Raw genomic sequence first — 19,729 nt, 5'->3', positions numbered from 1 at the left:
GTGGAAAGGCGACGACGCACCGTCGGTGTGAAAACACTCCCGCGTTGATGCGAAATTGAAGCCAAGCAAGAACATCTGGAGCAACAGTTTAGGTCCGCAAGAAACTCAAGGGGGGGGGGGGGGCGTAGATTCACGAAGACATTTATGACTTGCACAAAATATCAGCTTGAATTCGGGTTCACGTCTCCTTTGCGACTGGGCGTTATCCGTAGCCAGGAATCGAACTCGTGTCGGCAGGGTTTACAGCGTGCTACACAAACCACGGCGCCACCGCTCACTCACCCACTACGCAGCACCTCCGATATCCCCGCACCCCCAATTATCACGGTTGGCTACGTACGGTACGAAAGAAGTTCAACATACATGCATGCAACCCGACAAATACATACAAAATACGACGCCTAGTTAATGTGACAACGGAGACTGATTACCGTGCATGCAGAGATTAAAAGAAGTTCTCTCAACTTGATGCAAGCAGCAGTAATAACCACAACAACAGCAGGGTCACCACCGCGGTGTTCCCGATGGGACTGACCGAGCGAGCGAGCCAAGCACACGCACCTTCTCGGGAGGAGGAGGAGGTTCGTTCTCTTCCATGCTGTCCTCATTCTCGGACAAGACCCTTGCGATCTTGCTTTTGTACGAGTTCCAGAATCCCTGGGTCATCGTATCGTCTGTCACCCTCTGACAGGTGCTAATTGCGGACGGAATTGCCAATTGCAGGGTGCGCTCGCTGGCTCGGGCAGAAACCAGGGGACGCGGGCAAGCCCCTTGTGGGGCTTTGCGACGTGTCGAATCCTGGCAGAGAATTGGCTCGCGTGGAGGGAGATGTCGCGCACTCCTCGTTCTTATTCTTATTATTCTTCTTCTCTCTACGCGAACAATTTCATAATTCCGCTGCTTGCGTCACATCTCTCTGGGGCTCGCCAGCGGGCCCGCTATTCTTTTCCTTCCTTTAATTTTTCACTTTGCTTTCCTGTAATTCAGCTCGCGGCCAGACCCCCCCCCCCTACGCATTAATAATGACCACGCAGCCCTCAACAGTCTCGCTGGCTGCCGTGCTATGTTACCACTCAGCGGTGGTGGTGGCGGTGGTGGTGGTTGAGGTGGGGGGGGGAAGAAACCCTTCACGTTAAGAGCCCCCCCCGCCTGCCAACGCCACCCGAGATACACACTCACACACAAGCATGAGCCGGCCGCTTCAAAATAAAAGTCAGCGAGGCATCGTTTTACTGTTGCCAGCGCCGCGAATGACTCACTCGGTAGCTACCGCCACTGCCACCACCATGACTTCGATTAAAATTGCATCGAATGCCCCCCCCCTCCACCCTGACCTGCCCCACCACCCCCCGTGGACTTGCCATCACTGGCCCCAGATGTGTAACTTCGTTGTGTCTTTGCGCGGCGACATCGGAGAGAAATGTAGCCATTTCAAATAAGTTATTTTAGATTTCTGCACCTTTTTAATAACCTTTCCTGAAAGCAAGACCTGCCTTCCAGTGGGTGGCTTCGATGCCGCGATAAAAGAGAGCATTGCTGAACGTGTGCCAGATCGCGGCTTTCGTAATGAAACCTGTCTCACTCAAATACAGGAATGTCCTACCCCTGCCAGATCGTTGCATTACTCACGTAACTCACATCATGTAAATGACTAAACATTACCCGGGCTCAGAAACGTTTCGTGTGTGTGTGTGCCCTTCATCAATTAGCTTTGCCAACGAATTATCATCATCTGCAGCAGCAGAAATGCTCTATCCACTTCTGGATGAAGGCCTTCTCAAGCCGTCACCATCTGTCGTGGCCTCAGCGATGTATAACGATCCATCTAGCAGCTGCACGAAATGGTTCCCAAGCTCAGGACTCCAAGGCGGACGTCCGCTCGGGGCGACGTCCCTCCGTTGACCATCGGCTCACGAGTTCTCCACCACCAGACTTGTCACACGCTCTCGCTGCGATGTCTCGAACGTTCTCCGATGCGCGCATCTCGCCTCCCGTCTCTCGGCGTAATTCCAAATGGTGCACCTCCCCCACGCTTCTTCGAACACGTAACACATTTTGCAACTTTCCCGTGCCTTTGTTAATGTTCACATTTCCGATCCGTATATCGTAGAGGTAAAAAAAAACCCGATATATTACATACTTCCGAGGACAAAATGTCACGTTGGAAATCGTTGCAGAATCCATGCGTATGCGCGGTTTATTTTTTAATCTCTCCCTGTTCATCACCGACGTGGGGCAGATTTTTGCCCAAGTTGGGTTATTTGCAGCTATTTTCTCAAGACGTGAATCTGGCTCCAAGTATGGAAACATTTATCTAATTTACTGCGCTGTCCACCGAGAAAACATGCCGGAGTTTGTCTTTCGCCATCCCAAGGTCATAATCGTTGCAGCATATCAGCGCAATGAGAACGAGGCTTCTGTTGGCTTCAACAGGGGTAAACATCCCTGCAAGGTGCTGGTCATGTTGCAGGACTAGTTTTATGCAACACTATTAAATTAAATATTTTCATCCCGATTGCAAAGTTGAATCATTGGTTGCCAGACAAACGCCATGCCTAAACGCAAGACTATAAAAAAACAATTTAAACAATAAGGACTTATTTATCCAGCAAAGCCACGCTTTTTTAAGAGGGTCCTGCTGTTACATTGCTTTTTTATTTAAATATTTGTTAGCCAATTAACGATGAGTATTCATACGAGTGGGAGGAAACCAGAACACCCAGTGAAAACGCCCATGTGCGAGGGGGCAACACCATATCCCCGCAATGATCGAAATAGATGGGGATTAGTCCACTTGCGGTGCTGCTTTTGCCCTGCCGAGCCATGGAATGGGCACCTTGACGCTCACGGGAAGGGAGTTTCACGAAATTCGTGCGGTGATCCACCAACACTTGCTGCTGCCTGCAGTGCTGGATTTCAGGCCACATGCATAGCTACCACCACTCCGACAAGACGTCACTAACCAGTGAAGACTTAGTGTTCTTTCTCGAACAGGTCTACACAAAAATGCTTTTTGGTTTATGGCTGTAGTTTATGGTGGACACCGAAATGTACGAATTCACGCCAACGATCAAATCGCCCGGATTGCCCCCGACGTCATCAGATGTCGCAAGCTAAGCGGAGCCTGGCCAGCGTGTGGATGGACGGGTGACCACCAGGAACACCGGTTGGCTGGCATAACGCTGCCAGGATACGCAGTGGGCAGCAGAGAGAGCATTGCGACAAAATCGATCGTCACTGCGATTTTGCGCGCCCACGTCTATGCGGACCGACCACCTTGGTGAAGTATGGTCAGTCGATTGCCATGGCCTGCATGGCATCGGAAGGCTCCCATGCCGCAGTGCATTGCCAGAAGGGCTGCACTCGTGCAACGCATTTGTATACTCTAGGTCTTCACCGGAAACAAGAAAAGGATAAACTAATTTATGAAAATATATTCCTCTCATAAGCCATGCATTTTATGGTCTGTGCGAGAATAACGGTGAAAGCAATTGACGTACAGTATATGCAAATGTGACACTAATTTTAACTTGAAAGGTCACGGGAGTGAAAAAGCGGTACGAATGTGACAAAATATGAGGAACGGGAGGCAACGGCAAAATAAAAACACCTTACTTAACTGAATCACATCCATGAGACGTGAATATTCAACACGTTGCTGGGTGTGTGGATTGGTAGGTGCCTACAGGTCTGATCCCGTCTGTCAAGTACTCGTGGAACCTGTGTGGGACCTTATCAGGGCACTCTGCTCAAACGCACAAGCAAAAACCACAAGGCACCAACCCCCACTTCTACAGCATTCACATTTTATTTTTAAAGGTTAGTGTTGATGAACATGTCCTTCGTACACTCAAGCATTAATGCATAATAACTTAACGGGGTAACGCAGTGTTAAAATCTAACTGTAACGTTACACTAACACAAGCGTACACAACTTAAATGTGCAGTTAAATGTCTTACAGCGTTTGCGTAGTGCTACGGCATTATAGTGTCAGCAAAAAAAATCAAAACACATTACACACGAATGTGCCCTTACAAGCCCTTTTTCCACTGGCACATCCGAGCCAAGCCAGCACAGGGCCATCACGGCACGGCTAGTTTTCCACTGGATATTTTCTGAGCCAAGCCAGAACCAAACAGTGAAACTCTGGTCTCTACATTTTTTTAAATCTGGCCCGGAGCCAAGCAGGGTTCAATGGACGGGTTATTAATATTTTATGAGTGTGGTTGGCTACGTACAGGGTGCGGAAGAAGTTCAGCATACGTGACATGTACATTTTTTTCGCGGTAAAAAAAAAATACTAATGCATCATGTGTGACAGGAGTGGCACGACTCAGATTCTGCAGAGGAAAAACAACCTGGTGTTTCCTAAACTATGACGGGACAGGCTCAGCATGGCTCCAGCATGGCTTGGTTATGCAGTGGAAAAAGAGATAGTTTAGACATTCACAACTCCATCTCCACTGCTAGTTGAAAACCGTAATTTCCTTCTGTAATAAGAGCTTCCCAAATAACGGACCACACACACACATCACCAATGCGGAATCCAGCTCTCACCTGCAATCGCGTTCACCTGTCACACGCTATGAGGTAAGCTGGCTAAGTTAATGCGCAAACACAGTACAGAGCTGCTGACGTGCATTATGGTAATCTCAGGTCATAGTTCAGGACCAAGTAGGGTCGCAACCTCTTAGCTACAATAAAACTGGGACACACTTATGGGGAGAACATCTCACAATACCAGAACAGAGAACTACATGTCAATGCGTTGTCTTGAGAGAGTGGTGACAAAAAACCAGCACAATTAATTCCCAGGAAGACTTTCAGATTTCCCAGGACAGCTACACAAGCAAGAGAGGATGAACATGGAAAAACCAGGAGAGGTGACAACGCTAGCTCCACATCTTTGGCTACCTCCATCTCATGACCGTTCAGGCTGACTGGACAATGTGAATATGGCCCAGGCATCATCAAGTCCTGCAAAGAGGAAGCCTTCGAGCAGTACTGCATGTCCTTTGGATTAAAAGGCCCCTGCCATAGAAATATGGAATTTCTACTTCTGGCTCAGAGGCGCCAATTGAGATGAGCACCACCCAATGTTACTTGAGCAGGGACAAGGTTTTGATTTGTTTCAACCATACAAAAACATAACAAAGAAACCACTGACAAACCAAAAGTAACAAAACATCATACATGGCCTTGATGTTGCAATAAGTGTAATGCCTCCTGTGCCGAGGTCACTCTTGCAGTACAAAGACAAAGGTCTCCCTATAAATGCACAGACTGCTGCAGCAATTGCTGTTAGCGAGCAATTATCAAGGCCGCCGCAATGTACAACGGGGTGGGGGGTGGGCAAGCGCCACGCCTGGCCGTCTTTGTCTTCCCCAGTGCTGATGTTTATACATCGGTTCCGGTTCGAATATCACTCGTCACCGATACCAGCCGCGGCCGAGAATCGAAGTCCGGTCTACCGAGTTCCCTCCACTCCGTCTCTTGCAGGACACAAGCACACAAACAGGTGCACAGGCAAACCGACTCAAGGACACGTTCAGGGGAACGGGACCACGGAGTGTTTAGGAACCGCTCAAAGAAGCAACTGAAAAATAAAAAAACGGCTATCTCGTAGCTACGAGGGTTGCCGCGTTGTCTTTTTTCACGATAAGATATTTATTATTTTCATGATACGATGATTATCGCGATACCAGTTTTCCACAGCTTTGTAACTGCATTTCACAATTGTATTGTTTTGTGTGTTGTGCTTTACTGTGCCACCAGTACCAATAGGTATTTACTTTGAACGTTCAACTGCAGTCCACTCAACCGTAATCCTACCATAGCCCTTCTCTTGTCATTGCATCGTTAGAATCTGCAACCCTTATAATGCACACGCTGTCGGTAACACGGCAAATAAATACCTGGAGTGCGAACGTAACATCGTAAAACCGACATGCTGTCAGTTACTCCGAAAAAACGTGTTGCTATACATTTAGTAATAGCTATTTATTTAGAGCATTAACAACTGTACTTTTGTTATTTCACTTCATAAATATTTGCAGGTGACAACCAGTGACAGTACATGGATATTTTGCAGAAAGGGGCGACGATGCGACTACCGTGGGCCTTGTACCGACCGGTCTATCGTGGCATCGCCAGGTCGCGACAACCCCAGCAGCCACACAGCTGCGCCGTGCGTCCCGGGCTGTCCTACGCGGTCCTGCGCGATTTCAAAAACATGTGTTCATGAGAAAAAAGGACTTTTAAGAGACTTTCGGGCACACACAAACCTTATTCGACTTACCGCTTTGTTTGGCTTTCTCATGGAACATCCCATACCGTAAAACACCATGGTACAGAACTGAACATTCTGCCGTGTTCCAGGACTGATGGCGACGTTCACAAGCGGGAGGAGACTCGCTTGCAAACATAAAGGTTGCTTACTCGGCGAAGTTAGCAGGGAACCTGAACGGATTTGAATGTCATTCAGCAGACATCAAAGCTAAGCGAGAACGTACGTAAGTACGCATGTTGAACTTCTTTCACACCATACGTAGCCAACCGTGCTCAGTCGAAGGTGCGAGAAGTGAACAGTGAGCGGTGTAAAGTCGACACAATCGCATCCACGCACTCCCTTACGGAGCACATAAGCACTGCCTCACCGAAGTGAATTGCAAATCTCAGTTTCTAAGCATCGTCGCTTGTAACCATTGCTGGGTACGCGCGCGCTGACGCACGCACGTACCGAGAGTATGCCCGTGTCAGCAAACCGGGTCGCGTGGATTTTCGACGTGTTGTCAGGTTTTAGCGCGCGTTGTTCGGTACGAGGTCAGACGTTCCACCCCACGTGCCAGGAGCTTGTTCAGGAACTGAAGTCAGAAGCTACCAGCGAGTAGAGCGACTCACGAAAATGAAAACACGTCGGTGGGGCTGTCCGGCATGACCGAAACTGAATTCACTTCCCGAAGACGCTCCCAGCATGTGGAGTGAAACGTTGGACGTTATGCCGAACAAGAACTAGCGATACAAGTCGAAAACAAGACCGAAAAAAAACCCCACCTCGTCGTTAACCAAGTCATGTATGTACAGTGAACCAGTTTGCTCAAATCAGTTCTTAAATAATTCGGCTCTGTGCAGCCAACGCCTGCGTACGACCCACGAATAATTGAGCACGGGTACTGGAAGGGGGATCTGGGTCCCACTCTCCGCCTCGGCGCGAGTGGCGTTGGCGCGCGAATGCCGGCGCTTCACTTGGTCGACTGCCAGATGATGATGGCGATGATGGTGGCGATGACGACCAGGATCACCAACAGGATGCACATCTTCTTGCGGGAGGCTCTCTGCGTCGTGGCAATCGGGCAACCGGGGGAAGATGCGACCCAAAATAAGTTAGGAAAAAAATCACCAACGGGCATGGATCACGCAAACGTTAGCAAAACACGCATTTGCCCTCGGAAGAATTACATTAGCGGTACCGGAAATCGACGGGCAGCTGTCAGGGCAAAACATAAAATACGAGTTCATATTGGCAAAAAGTCCTTCCTGGCTCAGGATGGCCTCTGGATTGGAACCGCGAGCCGATGCAACAAGCGATGCGGCCCTGACGATGGCCGTGCAGCGTGTCCTCACCTGGTACTCGGCGGCACGACGCAGCTGCTGCTCCGCGTGGTCCACATGCACCTCCGCACTCTCCACGTTCGCCTCGATGCTGTCTATGGGGTAGACGGGGGGGGGCAGCTGTCAGTCTATAGTTTTATTTGTATTGTTTGTGATTTGTTTAACTTTCCTATACTTTGCACTGCCATCGTGTTTTTTGCATTGTTCGTCATTGTAATGTCCTGACCTGACCCTACTGTAATCATCAGATTCCTCCAGTGTAAATATTCTGATTTCGATTCTGTGGCAGCTTTGTGCAATGGAGCCTGTAATTCAGAACGTTTGTGGAATACTCTTCGCATACAACTAGGGCTGCATTCATCGATTTGCTCGATGCAAATGAGAAGGGGATGTGGTCATAAGCATGCCCGCATGCCTTTCTGTGTTGAGTACTGTAGGTTAATGCACCATACCGGGTGTTAAATTAAGGCCGAGTTGCCTTTGAAGCCCAAATAAGGCCAATAAGGCGAAAATATAGAGAGCAAACCTTGACTCACTCAGAAGGGCCACGTACACTCATGAGCCACACACTTGAAACCACTCGCGTAACAATTCATGCTTACCTACACGCCCTTCCGTAAACGTCGCTAAACCGCTATGAAAACTCATCATATTCGTTCACATTTCACATTCATGCGACAGCTCAGTGAACAGGACAGTCCATACATACTCAACACTGAGCCCGAGCTATTCATGAACAGACAATTTCACACTCACGTACATATTAAACCACAAATACTCACACAACAACAACAGCTGCCATTTGTCATTAAGCGGTGGTGAATAAGCGGGCGTGGCTATGTAAAAGTGGGTGAGGCCGATGGGGGGAGGGAGGGGCTGCCAACTCGGCATGTGTCCAGGTTGAGCCTCCTGGAAACCAGGTGGCTTCACACAAGCCCCACTAACTCACAGATGCCCCACCAACACCAAAGAGCAATGGACTCGGGGCAAAAAAAACAACTCACGTGCTTCTCACTCATTCTCATGTGATGCCCCAAACACCTGGAATTCCATCGCCTCAACAATGCCCTTGGCTCCTCTCCCATCTACATCACAATTTAATGCCGAGCTGTCGATTATTTATGAGAACGTCAATTGCAATCGTATTTGACTCAAATTCTTGTTTGTATGTATGCTGAACTTCTTTCGCACTATGCGCAGCCAATCGTGCTAACCCGATGTGCAATAATGATCAACCTAAATCTACTTTGATGTTTCTATAACTTAACCTTTCGATGCAGTTTAAGATTTTCTTCCGTAACGTGGTTATTTCTGCTCCGATTTCTATTCGCATTACCGTTGCACTAGCTTTCACGCGATTTATTTTGTCATTTTGGTGACCCAAAGTCACTCTTGCACATGTGACTCATCCTGGTCTCTCCAGTTCTCACCTGGTTAAACCAATAAACGTAGAACTTTAAATTAGAACTGGCCCATCAGCTCGCACTCCAGGGCGTGCATATGCCACCGCCGCTGCACTCACCGACCATATCTCCCTGCTCGTGGATCATGGTGCCCAGGTCCTTGAAGATCTGGTTGACGTCCATGATGTCGGCCTATTGTCATCATCAATCATCGGACAAACGAAGGTGGTTTGAGAAATAAACAGAGCAAACGCTAGGGCCACTGTTAAAGCCGTAACTATGTGCACTCATGTGCACATCTACAGGACTCTTTTCCAATCCACTACTGGATATTTCTTCCCCACACTCTGCGATATTTTACCATACTTCACCACGTCAGTCAGTGCAGGTTGGTGGAGGCGGGGAGTTTAGACTTGAGGGCATAGCAGTATAGTACAACAGCATTGTGAATTTTGCTCTACTGCCCTCTGCTGCCCACCACATAGCCCCAGAGTCTGGAGGAACTAGTCCATCATGCAAGATGATTGCCCATGCAAGCATTGTCCAGGATTCATGCTGCTTAGCTTCCGAGATCTACCTCTGACCAAATCAGTATCCATGTATATTGTAAACGAGTACTTCTACAACATGTGGTGAACGTGCTACCACTGGGCCCCGTCACAGCCCAATGCTACGCTAATTAGCAGACGACGAGATTCTCCCTCCCACGACCCCGGGCGTTGTGCGCTGGGCGCCATCAGAGCACCTCGAGCTGGCGAATCGCCGTCTCCCTCTCCTTGATGTCCTCCAGGTCCTCCTCCGTGATGGCGGGCTCCTCCGACTGCAGCTGCCTCTCATCCTCCTCCCTGCAGCCAGCAGGTGCCGCAGTGGCGAGATGTTAACTACCTCACCTAGTACGCAGGAGGTCGTGTGTTCGATCCTGACCCTGACGCCTGCTGTATATTTTGACTTTGCATGTTCTCCCTGTGGTCGAGTGGATTTTTCTCCAGGTCCTCCAGTATTTTCTCTTCACATTCCACATTTAGAATTAACATCATGCTCTGATAATATATGCATTGTCTTTGAAACTGTTTCAAAGACAATGCTGTTTCAAAGACAATGCATATATTATCAGAGTATGCTTTTTCTTTGCATTTTGACCACAAGTATTGTGGTTAATGCAGACATGATTCCTTGTAAAAACTTTTAGTTTGGTGTATTAACAACTTAACACCTGTTTTGTTGCCAGATAAAAGGGGAAAAACCTATTCTCATGAAGGCTTTATGTTAACCATGGCCGGAAATTGAACTTGGGATGTCAGGTTCACTGTGTCCCTGCTTTTCTGTAACCACCATGAAGGTTCGTCGTTAAATAACTAAATCCTGCACAACTCAAGGGGACGCGCTGCTCGTGTCTCAAACGACGACGTCACGTACCCGTCAAGATTCACCAACGTGCCTTCCCTCGGCCCCTCGTCAAAGAAATTCTCCTGCAGAAATATCACGCACACAATGCGGTCACGTTAATAATTTTCATCATCACCATCCTATCCTCATCATCGCCAGCCATTGTCTACCCACTGCTCTAGGCCCCCCACACTGTTACCATCCCAGACCAAATCGGCCAATCATCGGTAGACGCATTTCAGTGTGACGGCAGAAACCACGGTTTGCGAGCGGACGGCCTCACTGTGACGCGCGACTGTGCCCGGGCCCGCGCCACGTTCTCCCGCTCCTTGTCGGCGGCGCGCCGCTGCGTGGCCTGGAAGTTGTTGAGGGCAGCTGAGAACTCGTTCATCAGCCGCTCGCGCTGCATCTTCCGCTGCCGCTGCACACGCGAGAGTTTTCAGAACAGCGTTATCAAATGTACGTACGTATGTTGAACATCTTCCGCACCGTACGTCGCCAACCGTGCTAATCAAACGCGCGAGGGAAGAACAACTAAACACAAAAAGCAGTTCTAAACAAATTACATTTTCAATTTAGATTTAAAAGTGCATAGCTCTCAGTGGCTTCCGAATATCGGAAGGAACAGCATTTCAAACGGCTGCAGCACAGTTGAAAGCGTGCGATGCGGTGACCGTCTTTGTTTGATGATTAGCCAAAAACAAGCTCGTCTTTGGTTTATTAAATCACAGTTGCTGTGACCAACACAAAAGGCCACAACGACCACAAAAAACAAGTGGTCAGCAACAAACAGCACGACTGATGGCGTAATAGAATTGAGTGAGTTTGGAACAGCTTTGTAGAAGAGACTATGGGAGGGAGATCCAAAGTTGAGCAGTGCATGAGAAGATCACCTGCTCAGCCTGGCTGGACATGGGTGGCAAGGAACCCAGCTCCTTCAGCTGCTGGTTGGTCTCCTTGGCCAGCTGGTTTGTGTAGTGCTGCAGATTCTGCCTGCGGGAGCACGGCAACACGGGAGAGTTCTCGAGGCGTACAGGATTAACACGCGAAACACAAATCACACTTGTGTACAGTCTTTTGTACAACCACTGTAGGGAGGGTCTCTCTTTTGTCGTGGGGGGATACATGACCGTACTTGACCACGCTGGTCAGTGCGGGGTCGGTGAGGGCAGGGGGCACAGATGTGGAAGTACAGAAGAACCACAGTTGGAATGTAATTGTTGGGGCGGGGGGGGAATAAAGCGAGAGGCAGCATTCGCGTGAGGTGCAATCGACTTACAGGCGCTCCAGCATCTCGGTCGTGTCCTCCACCGTACCCAGCTGTGCCACCATCCTCTGGATCTGTGACGCTGCGGGACAAGTCAGAGCGTTATGGGGAACACACTGTGCACGCAAAACCAAAGGCAGTAAAGACTTCTCGAGCAAAAAAATTTGCGTGACAATCAAGGAATGATAAGCCAATCGCCAGGCATGTGCCCGATATTGGCACATTTTAGAAGCTCAGCGGGCTTTAGACGGTATGCTGGTTGGATGGGTGATAATCGTGCATTAATACGTTGCTATTGCCTGCGGGGCTACGTGGTGGGCAGCAGAGGGCAGTTCAGCAAAAGCCAAATGTCCTGTACGTCTATGCCCCTATGTCTATGCACCCTGCCTTCAAAACCCGCCCCCTACCGATCAGCGAGGTGAAGTATGGTCTCACTCTGTCGGCAACAAACGAATGCTTTAAATAGGCATGGTACAATTCTTTACTGCTTCCACGATTCGGAAAATTGTCGTGATTCTCGGTCACAATCCGATTTAATAATAGATTTTTCTTGTCTCATTGGTACCAACTCATCTCTAGCGTCTATCGCATTGATAGCATTTGTCTCTTTTGGAGCCGACACGGGCATCAACCCAGGATCTCATTGATGCTGGCTCAGTGAGAAAGTACATAGATTTGGTATTCGCACTATTCCTATCGCAAAGGCTATCACAAAGGTGATGTTTTCATGCTCGGATCACTGAACTTCCTGGCCAGCCAGCTACTTTCACATGCCTAGTTGTTAAAACGCAAGTAAAACGCCAGACAGTGCATACGTGTGTGTGTGTACGGGCATTCGACACTTCACGTGAACCTAAAGTGCACGTAGCCTGACACAAGCCCCATGGTGACGTCACCGCCACTTAGTGGCGAATGGCGTTTGTTATTGTTGTTGTACGGGATACTCACTATTCTGCGAGATCTTCTGGATGTTGGTGCCGACGGTGTGCGCGAGCCGACCGAACTCTGCTGCGGATCCGCTCTCCCGTGGCACCTGGCGGTACGCGCCGTAGCTCCCATCGGAGCCGGAGGGTCGCCCGTATGACATCGCTGCTCCTGTGTCTCCGCTCGGTCTGCCGGGGAAAAGAAAACACACGGCGGCACTCTGGAATGCTGCGTCCCTCTCCTAGGCAAAGAGTAAAAGGCGGGCGGCCATTTGAGGACAGAAAATTTTAAAATAGATTCACACAACCAGGTCGCGCAAATAGGAAAGCAAACGTTCAGAATAATGCAGAACGTTTCATCGACATTATCATTGTCAGCCACGCTCAATCCACTGCTGGATTAAGGTTCCTGCAACTGTCAATCTCTCACGGCCCTGCCATGTAGCAATGAAGTTCAACCCTTGCAAAAGATGCAATGTTTCTCAGGTGCCCTATGGGTTTATGTAATCTCCTGGTAAAACAAAGGATAATGCCTGACTTAGCACCTGCACGCAAACCGATTTCACAGCTCCATCTCTGCACGTTCCCTCTTCCCTTCCAGCGATGTGAAATGCCCCAGACCACTTATCTTTCTTTCGAGTAAATATTATGTTTATAAAGCACAAAATTAAGCTGTCTAGAATATGACTTATAGTATATACATAGTCAACGGAGGAATAACCTTTTTTTTATCCAGCTTGTTCACGTAGTTAGCTGGCCTCTACATTGTCCATCATTATTCTCCTTGTGATCTAACAATTTATACGAGTGGATTGGAGGCTAATGTGTCTGTCGTTCTTCAAAATCGGTTTTCCCTAACCCTCTCAAGACGATGATTGTGGCTTAAACCACGGTTGAGGCGTTTCGTTTATGTGTAAAAATATATCTCCTCGTTGTGTTACAACATCAGGTACTGTTTCGTTAATGATGTCTGCAGTTATTTCATCGTATTCGAAAGCGTTCCTTGTTTTCATTTTGCAAAGGCCACTGGTTACTTCTTCAACTGTGACATCGGGAATTTGCTCCTCTTCCTTTGAAAAAGTATTACTGTAATTCCCTGGGATATGATAGTTTTGCAATGTGATATGTTGTGAACGTAGTGGACCTCTTGGTTGCAGGGGTGACGTGAACTATTTATATACATGTAACATATTTCATACTATAGGCCACTTCGTTGAGCTATCATTTGTGGCCAGGTCGCTCCTGAAAAAGAGGCTAATAGCTTATTGGGCTTTACCTGGTAAGATAAAAACAAAGTTTAGTTTTATTTGTATACTTTTTAAGTGATTTGTTTAACGTTCCTATACTTTGTACTCCTATCGTGTTCTCGAATTGTTTGTTGTTGTAACGTTCTGACCCGCCCCGTCGGTACATCTGTGAAAAATATCTTTATAGCTCATTGGAGGATTCCTCCAGTATAAATAAATATTCTGACATATACGAACTGAAAACCAGTGATTCTTATATAAACGATTCAATGGATGTATCATGAGCTTAAGACTGTTATCCATAAGAGGTTTTTTGGGTTAGATCGCGTAAATGTGTCGTTAAAACCCGCCACCACCCTACACAGCCAACTAGTAAGGGTTGTCACGTAACAGAACGTGGCCAATTCGTCACAAGTGCCGCACACCGGTGTGTTGGAGAGCCAAGCCACAACATTTACAATCTGAGTACGACGTTTTGCCAGTAACTGCAACTAGCTTCATCAGGCGACAGCCAGATTTGTGGAGAAGTCCACCTGTTTCGTTCCTTATATCTATATAAGGAACCAAATAACTTCTATTATGGATGATATTGGTCGCGAAAGCCTCCGTGTTAAACTTAAGACTGTTAATTGATAAATCAATGCATCATTCTACTCCTAATGCTTTTACTTTGAGATCCAATCAATCAATCGCATTTGTAGGCCTTTGTAAATCCACTGCTGGATGATGGCCTCCCCATGCCACGTGGGTCATGGGGGTTTTTTGACCATACTTCACCCCATGTTGTACAGTGATTGTAGGAGACCCGTATCACTTGTCACTTATGTCAGCCATGGCAGAGGCCACGGGGTCGTAGCCCAGTGCTCACGTCACCGAGCCAGCGCACCACCCCCACCTTACAGATATGCTTCTCAAATGTGCTAGTCATTAAGTTATCAGTCATTGACAAATACAAATAAAAAACACCACTGTTAATAAGCAATTAAATGTGTTTTGTTGCAACAGATTTTTGTTTATTATGATTCAGTAAGTGCCAAGAATCAGTGACCGACAGTCACAATATAAGACATTAAGTGTGTTTATATAACGGTTCAGGAATCATCCAGATTCATGCTAAAGGTCACAAGTGTCTCTATATAGGCTGGGCCACTGTGCAGCTCGAAGGCATGCGCTCCTCATTTGGTGAGCAAATGCGCCAAAAAACAACCAACAGCTGTAATTATCGCGTCCGGGGCACATGATTCGTGCCAAGGAGCATGTGACTTGATTTTCAGACTGAGTCCCTGGTGAGTAGCAAGACATTAGCTGCATCTGCGCAGAGTTGAACATTTACACAGGGCAGTATAGCAGTAATCATTTCCGTTCCAGCTTCTCCAAGGGCATACATAAGCATTTTAAAGAAAAAGGCAGCAATGTGAACATCAGGGTCTTCATTTATGTTACAAGCATCAAGTCAGCCGGTGACCAAAATAACCCAGAATGCACTCGATCTTGCCAGATCTCAGGAGCTAAGCAGAGAGTGCTGGGATGGGCAAGAACCATGCATGGCAGGTGTTAAAGGCTGCTCAGTAACAACAAGAGTGCATGGGTGTAATGGCTCGGTCTTGGAGAGCAAAGGAAATTTCAGTTAACTCCCCATATCTAAGCTCCCTACCATCGTGTTGAAGTCTGGTCAAATCAAACCCATGACTCGGACAGCATGGTATAAGGCCTTCATACAGCAGTAATTTGACAAGAAGGGTTACACATGTACACGTAAACAAGTGAAAATATGGTGACATTCACCCACCCTGTCGATTCGTAGCAACCACTCCGGCCATTAGGGGCAATTAAAAAGCATTACCTGCTCTGCGCGAGAAAAGTACTCTCCACAGACTCGGATGAGATCACGTGCGTTATTCACGCGATTGCTCAACGCGGGAGTGTGTCGCTGGGCTTGCTTCAGCCAATTTCAGCATAGAAAATTGAGTAATCTTTTACTCGTTCAATTCGAATCTGTTGAAAGACGGACAGAAAGCATACTACCAGCTGTTTTTGTTTAACACATTACAACTAAGGTTGAAAGTGATCATAAATTAGCGCTGTCCACCATCTGTGTCTCCGTCTAAATATCTGTAATGGGAGGGGGGCACTATAAATGTCGTAAAGATGGTCCAATGAGATCCGACATAGCGTAAAGTTGTGTTTATATTAGGGAATTGCCGTGGAGAAAACCGGCTAAATTGATTAAATGGTTGCCTAAAACTTGGGAGAAAACACTCAATTAAATTACGACAGCATTTTCAAATGCATAAACACATTTTGCTCTGATATATAATTAACCGTCGCCTTCTGTACAAATAAAGACTTCTGTAGTCAAATGCATGTTGGATAGCGTTACATAAGCCACACGTAACGACTGGTTTTAAGATGTATTTCCGAGGAACAATTTAAGTTCGGCCATAATATAGGTTTTTTTGGGTTATATCACGTAAATATAAATGTTGTTGTTAAACCCGCCACCACCCGACACAGCCAATTAGTAGGGTTTTGTCACGCAAACAGCACATGCCAAATCGTCACTAGTTCAGCACACTGGTGCGTTGGAGAGCAAATCCACAACATTTACAAACCGAGTACGACGTCTCGCCAGTAATTACAACTAGCATCATCAGGCGGGCAGCCAGATTTGTGGAGAAATCCTCCTGTTTCATTCCTTAAATAGACGGATAGATGTGATGACGCCGACGTGTTCATCTATATTAAGTTCGGCTATTTAGAACTCAATAAAAAACGTGGTTTCACGTGCCTCCCGCGTGACGTGCCATCGATCACCAGCGGCAAAGACGTGCAAAACTGTCTTTCAGGGGACGGTCAATTCTTCTTACAGGCCAATGGGGAAATCTTGGGGTAAGTGATTTCAGCGAGTGCAGGAGGAATGGCTTTTAAAGCAATGCTCATGTTTGTGCAAATCAGAAGTCCTTCAGAAATGTACATATATACTGTATATATAAAACCATGTGTGAACAATTTTAAACAGTGATAGATACAATAAACAAGGCTGCTGAAATATCATAGGAGTTAACATGTTCGACAATTAACGATCCTGCAGAGGTAATGGTTTCAGGTATTTCCAAAGCAAACTCTGTGCTGCAAAATATATCTCCAAGACGCTGTGATATTAAAATTCACAAAGAGCAGACAATTGCATATGAGTGTCACTGTTCAAATTCTAATATGAATTTACCACATCAACTATTGCCAATAAGGTCGGCTTACAAGATCGTAGCTTCCACAACAAACAGAACGTATTTACTATCTGCACACATTACAGTCCTCAAGTCACGGCAAGGTTAATGTAAAATTTCACGCTGCTGTTCCATGTAAACAAAGCCACAGATGTAACGAGAGCACATCCTCTTGCCACACACCTCAATACAGCTTTAAAGCAATACGCGTCAAAAAATTGTGAAAACACCGTGACTGAAAGGATGTATAGGTGTGTGTTGTGGTAATAATACAAATTCTGTATTTGAAACTACTAAGAGGGAACACAGACACAAAGAGACACGTACCCATAGAATAGATCCCAAGACACAGATACATCGACACTGTGACACAGACAGAAATAAAGACAGGACATTGACATACATAAATACACAGGGAGAGACACGGAAACTCTGACATGTATACCGTCAGTCATTTCAAATTTCGCTGTTCAATTCGCTGAGATCATATTCCTCGGGCCTCCCCGGTCACCCCCCCCCCACCCCGGCTCGACTTGCTCGCCCCGCCGGGCTCAGCGCGCCCTACTCAGGGAAGACTATCCGAGCGGCGGTGACTCGGTTAGGCCCTGACGAGCTCTGCCAACGAGAGCGAACAACATGAACCCTACAGCTCAATAAACTCTCAAGGCGAGCGCGACTTGACGAGCGCGGGCCGATGAAAGCAAACGTACCTTTAATCGGAAGGAAGATTTGTTTAATTCTGTAATAGTTTAATTATCTCAACGTTTCCAATGGCTCTGAACAAGAAGCGCTGTCAGCTGACGGCGGTGACGTCACGTCCCAGCCAAGCCCCGCCCCTCGCAACGTTACGCCCCCCCGTTTGGGCCACGCCCTCTCAGCTTGGGCCACGCCTCCCCCTACGTCACTCATTTCCCATTGGACACGAGTTCGGGCTGTTGTTGTTCCTGGTTGGGCTCCATTGGCTGCGGGTGCGGTGACGTCGGCATTGGTGGGCGGAATTAAAGTCGTATTTACGGAAGTCGTGCGGCTCTGATTGGAACCACGTGCAGCCCATGTGCCAGAGGAGGTCATTGGTGCCACCTCTAAATAACAAAAATCCTTAGCAAGTACAGATTTTTTTTGTACAGACAAAAAAAGTACAGATTTATTTACAACGCTAATAAGAGTCAATTATTAGATAGCCCGGCTAATTTATAATTGTTACCGCGTAATTCACTGATTTTTTTTGGCCCAAAAGATATTGGAATCAATAATGTCATGCCACCTCATGTGGCACCGATGTGAAATATTCGGTCTGGCCTCGTGGCATGTTTTGCAACAGTTGAGAGTTGCAGAGCTGTGTGTGCGTTTCTCGCGGTGACATCCTCGCGCATCTCATGTGCACGACTGTCGTAATATAGTAATGCTGTTTCGTGTTGCATATTTATTTGCTAACGCACCTCACACGTGTGATAATTATGTTTTGTTATACTATTTATCATTCAAAATAACACGTTTGAGTTGTATTGCAGGAATGTACAGTTATGAATAGTTCTTGTAATTATTGCGAATTAGCAATGGCAACCAAAGCTCAAAGGAAATGTAATAATGAATGGCAGCCAAAGGGGTCATTTATATGCCATTACAAATTCTGCAAAATAACAGGATACTTGGAGACAATGAGACTCATGGAACTGGTATGTCGATGTTCATAACTTGGGCATTTCTATAATACACAGATTAATAAATGTTAAACATAAAAAAATATCCAGCCCAAGATGAGTTGGTTAGGCTTATTTGTGGAAATTAATTTCTCAGGTAAGCTCTCAATTTCCGAGTCGCTGGTAGCCTGGAGTAGACACGTGACCAGTAGCCGCGGGCCCAGTGAGAGGCCGAATGGATGTGTGCCAGGTGCGAATCGATTTTCCGGTTCACTTATCGAGATGACCCTCGTCGGGCAAGTATTTGGTAACTAGTTTGGGTCGTACTATGGTGTTTGTTTTCCATTTGGCTAGTTTTGGGCCACTTTTTGTTTCTGCTGCTTGCAGCACAAACTCGCAAACTAAATTGTCGCTCTAATTATAACCTTAACTCGTCGACAAGACACCAGTAACGTACCAGCCGTCTGATTGAATTCTAACCATTGCCCCGAACACATCCTATGCCATTTTGTTCCCGTTTGTTTTGGTGTTTACAAAACATTAAAAATTTGAAAAGCGAATATGTTAAAATGGCTCTTGTTGAATCAGATGGTTATGGGTTAGAATAATAACTTTTCTCTTTTCATTTTTAATAGTTTTCTCAGTACAGTACCTCATACATTTATTATCATGTGTAGCTGGTCAGTCCTCTGTCCTGCCGTGATCGTAATGAGAGAATATGCCGGCTAACAAAAATGCATTCGGGAACGATAGATGTTATTCTGTTATGCACTCACCTCGCGGCTAGTTGAGATGACTGGACACATTCACAAAGAGGGAACGCGAGTGGGTCTTGTAAAGGCAACACTTTATTAGAAAGCGCTATTCTGAGTGGCTTTCGTATCTCTGCAAGTGACAAAAAGACCAACCACACGTCACAAACACACCAACCACCCTCTACTCATTCTCCCTGTAGGCGGAATTTAAGTGTTTATTCCTGTAAACCGCCGCCCAGATTGTCATAGCTTTCCATTAACTTATAAAA

At 46.8% G+C, this 19,729-nt stretch overlaps 1 protein-coding gene across 2 annotated transcripts; it reads right to left on the bottom strand.

The window, feature by feature from the left end:
- Positions 1 to 3,789: 3,789 nt before the first annotated feature.
- Positions 3,790 to 17,911, bottom strand: LOC144725039 (syntaxin-12-like). Of its 2 annotated transcripts, XM_078604479.1 has the most exons (11): positions 17,776 to 17,904; positions 15,682 to 15,833; positions 12,617 to 12,780; positions 11,681 to 11,750; positions 11,295 to 11,394; positions 10,685 to 10,822; positions 10,432 to 10,484; positions 9,761 to 9,860; positions 9,135 to 9,207; positions 7,625 to 7,707; positions 3,790 to 7,335 (listed from the first exon to the last, which is right to left on the bottom strand). In XM_078604479.1, exons 3-11 carry the CDS (start codon positions 12,753 to 12,755, stop codon positions 7,243 to 7,245), a joined length of 849 nt encoding a protein of 282 aa, XP_078460605.1. In that variant the 5' UTR covers positions 12,756 to 12,780; positions 15,682 to 15,833; positions 17,776 to 17,904; the 3' UTR covers positions 3,790 to 7,242. The 2 variants fall into 2 exon arrangements, with proteins under 2 accessions (XP_078460605.1, XP_078460604.1); XM_078604478.1 differs by lacking the exon at positions 15,682 to 15,833 and having other exon boundaries at positions 17,776 to 17,911.
- Positions 17,912 to 19,729: the final 1,818 nt, after the last annotated feature.

Source organism: Lampetra planeri, chromosome 22 (genome assembly GCF_965212315.1).
Source record: "Lampetra planeri chromosome 22, kcLamPlan1.2.h2, whole genome shotgun sequence".
Taxonomy (NCBI): domain Eukaryota; kingdom Metazoa; phylum Chordata; class Hyperoartia; order Petromyzontiformes; family Petromyzontidae; genus Lampetra; species Lampetra planeri.
Note: the sequence above shows the minus strand (reverse complement) of the source record. Positions and strands in the feature narration are given on the sequence as shown.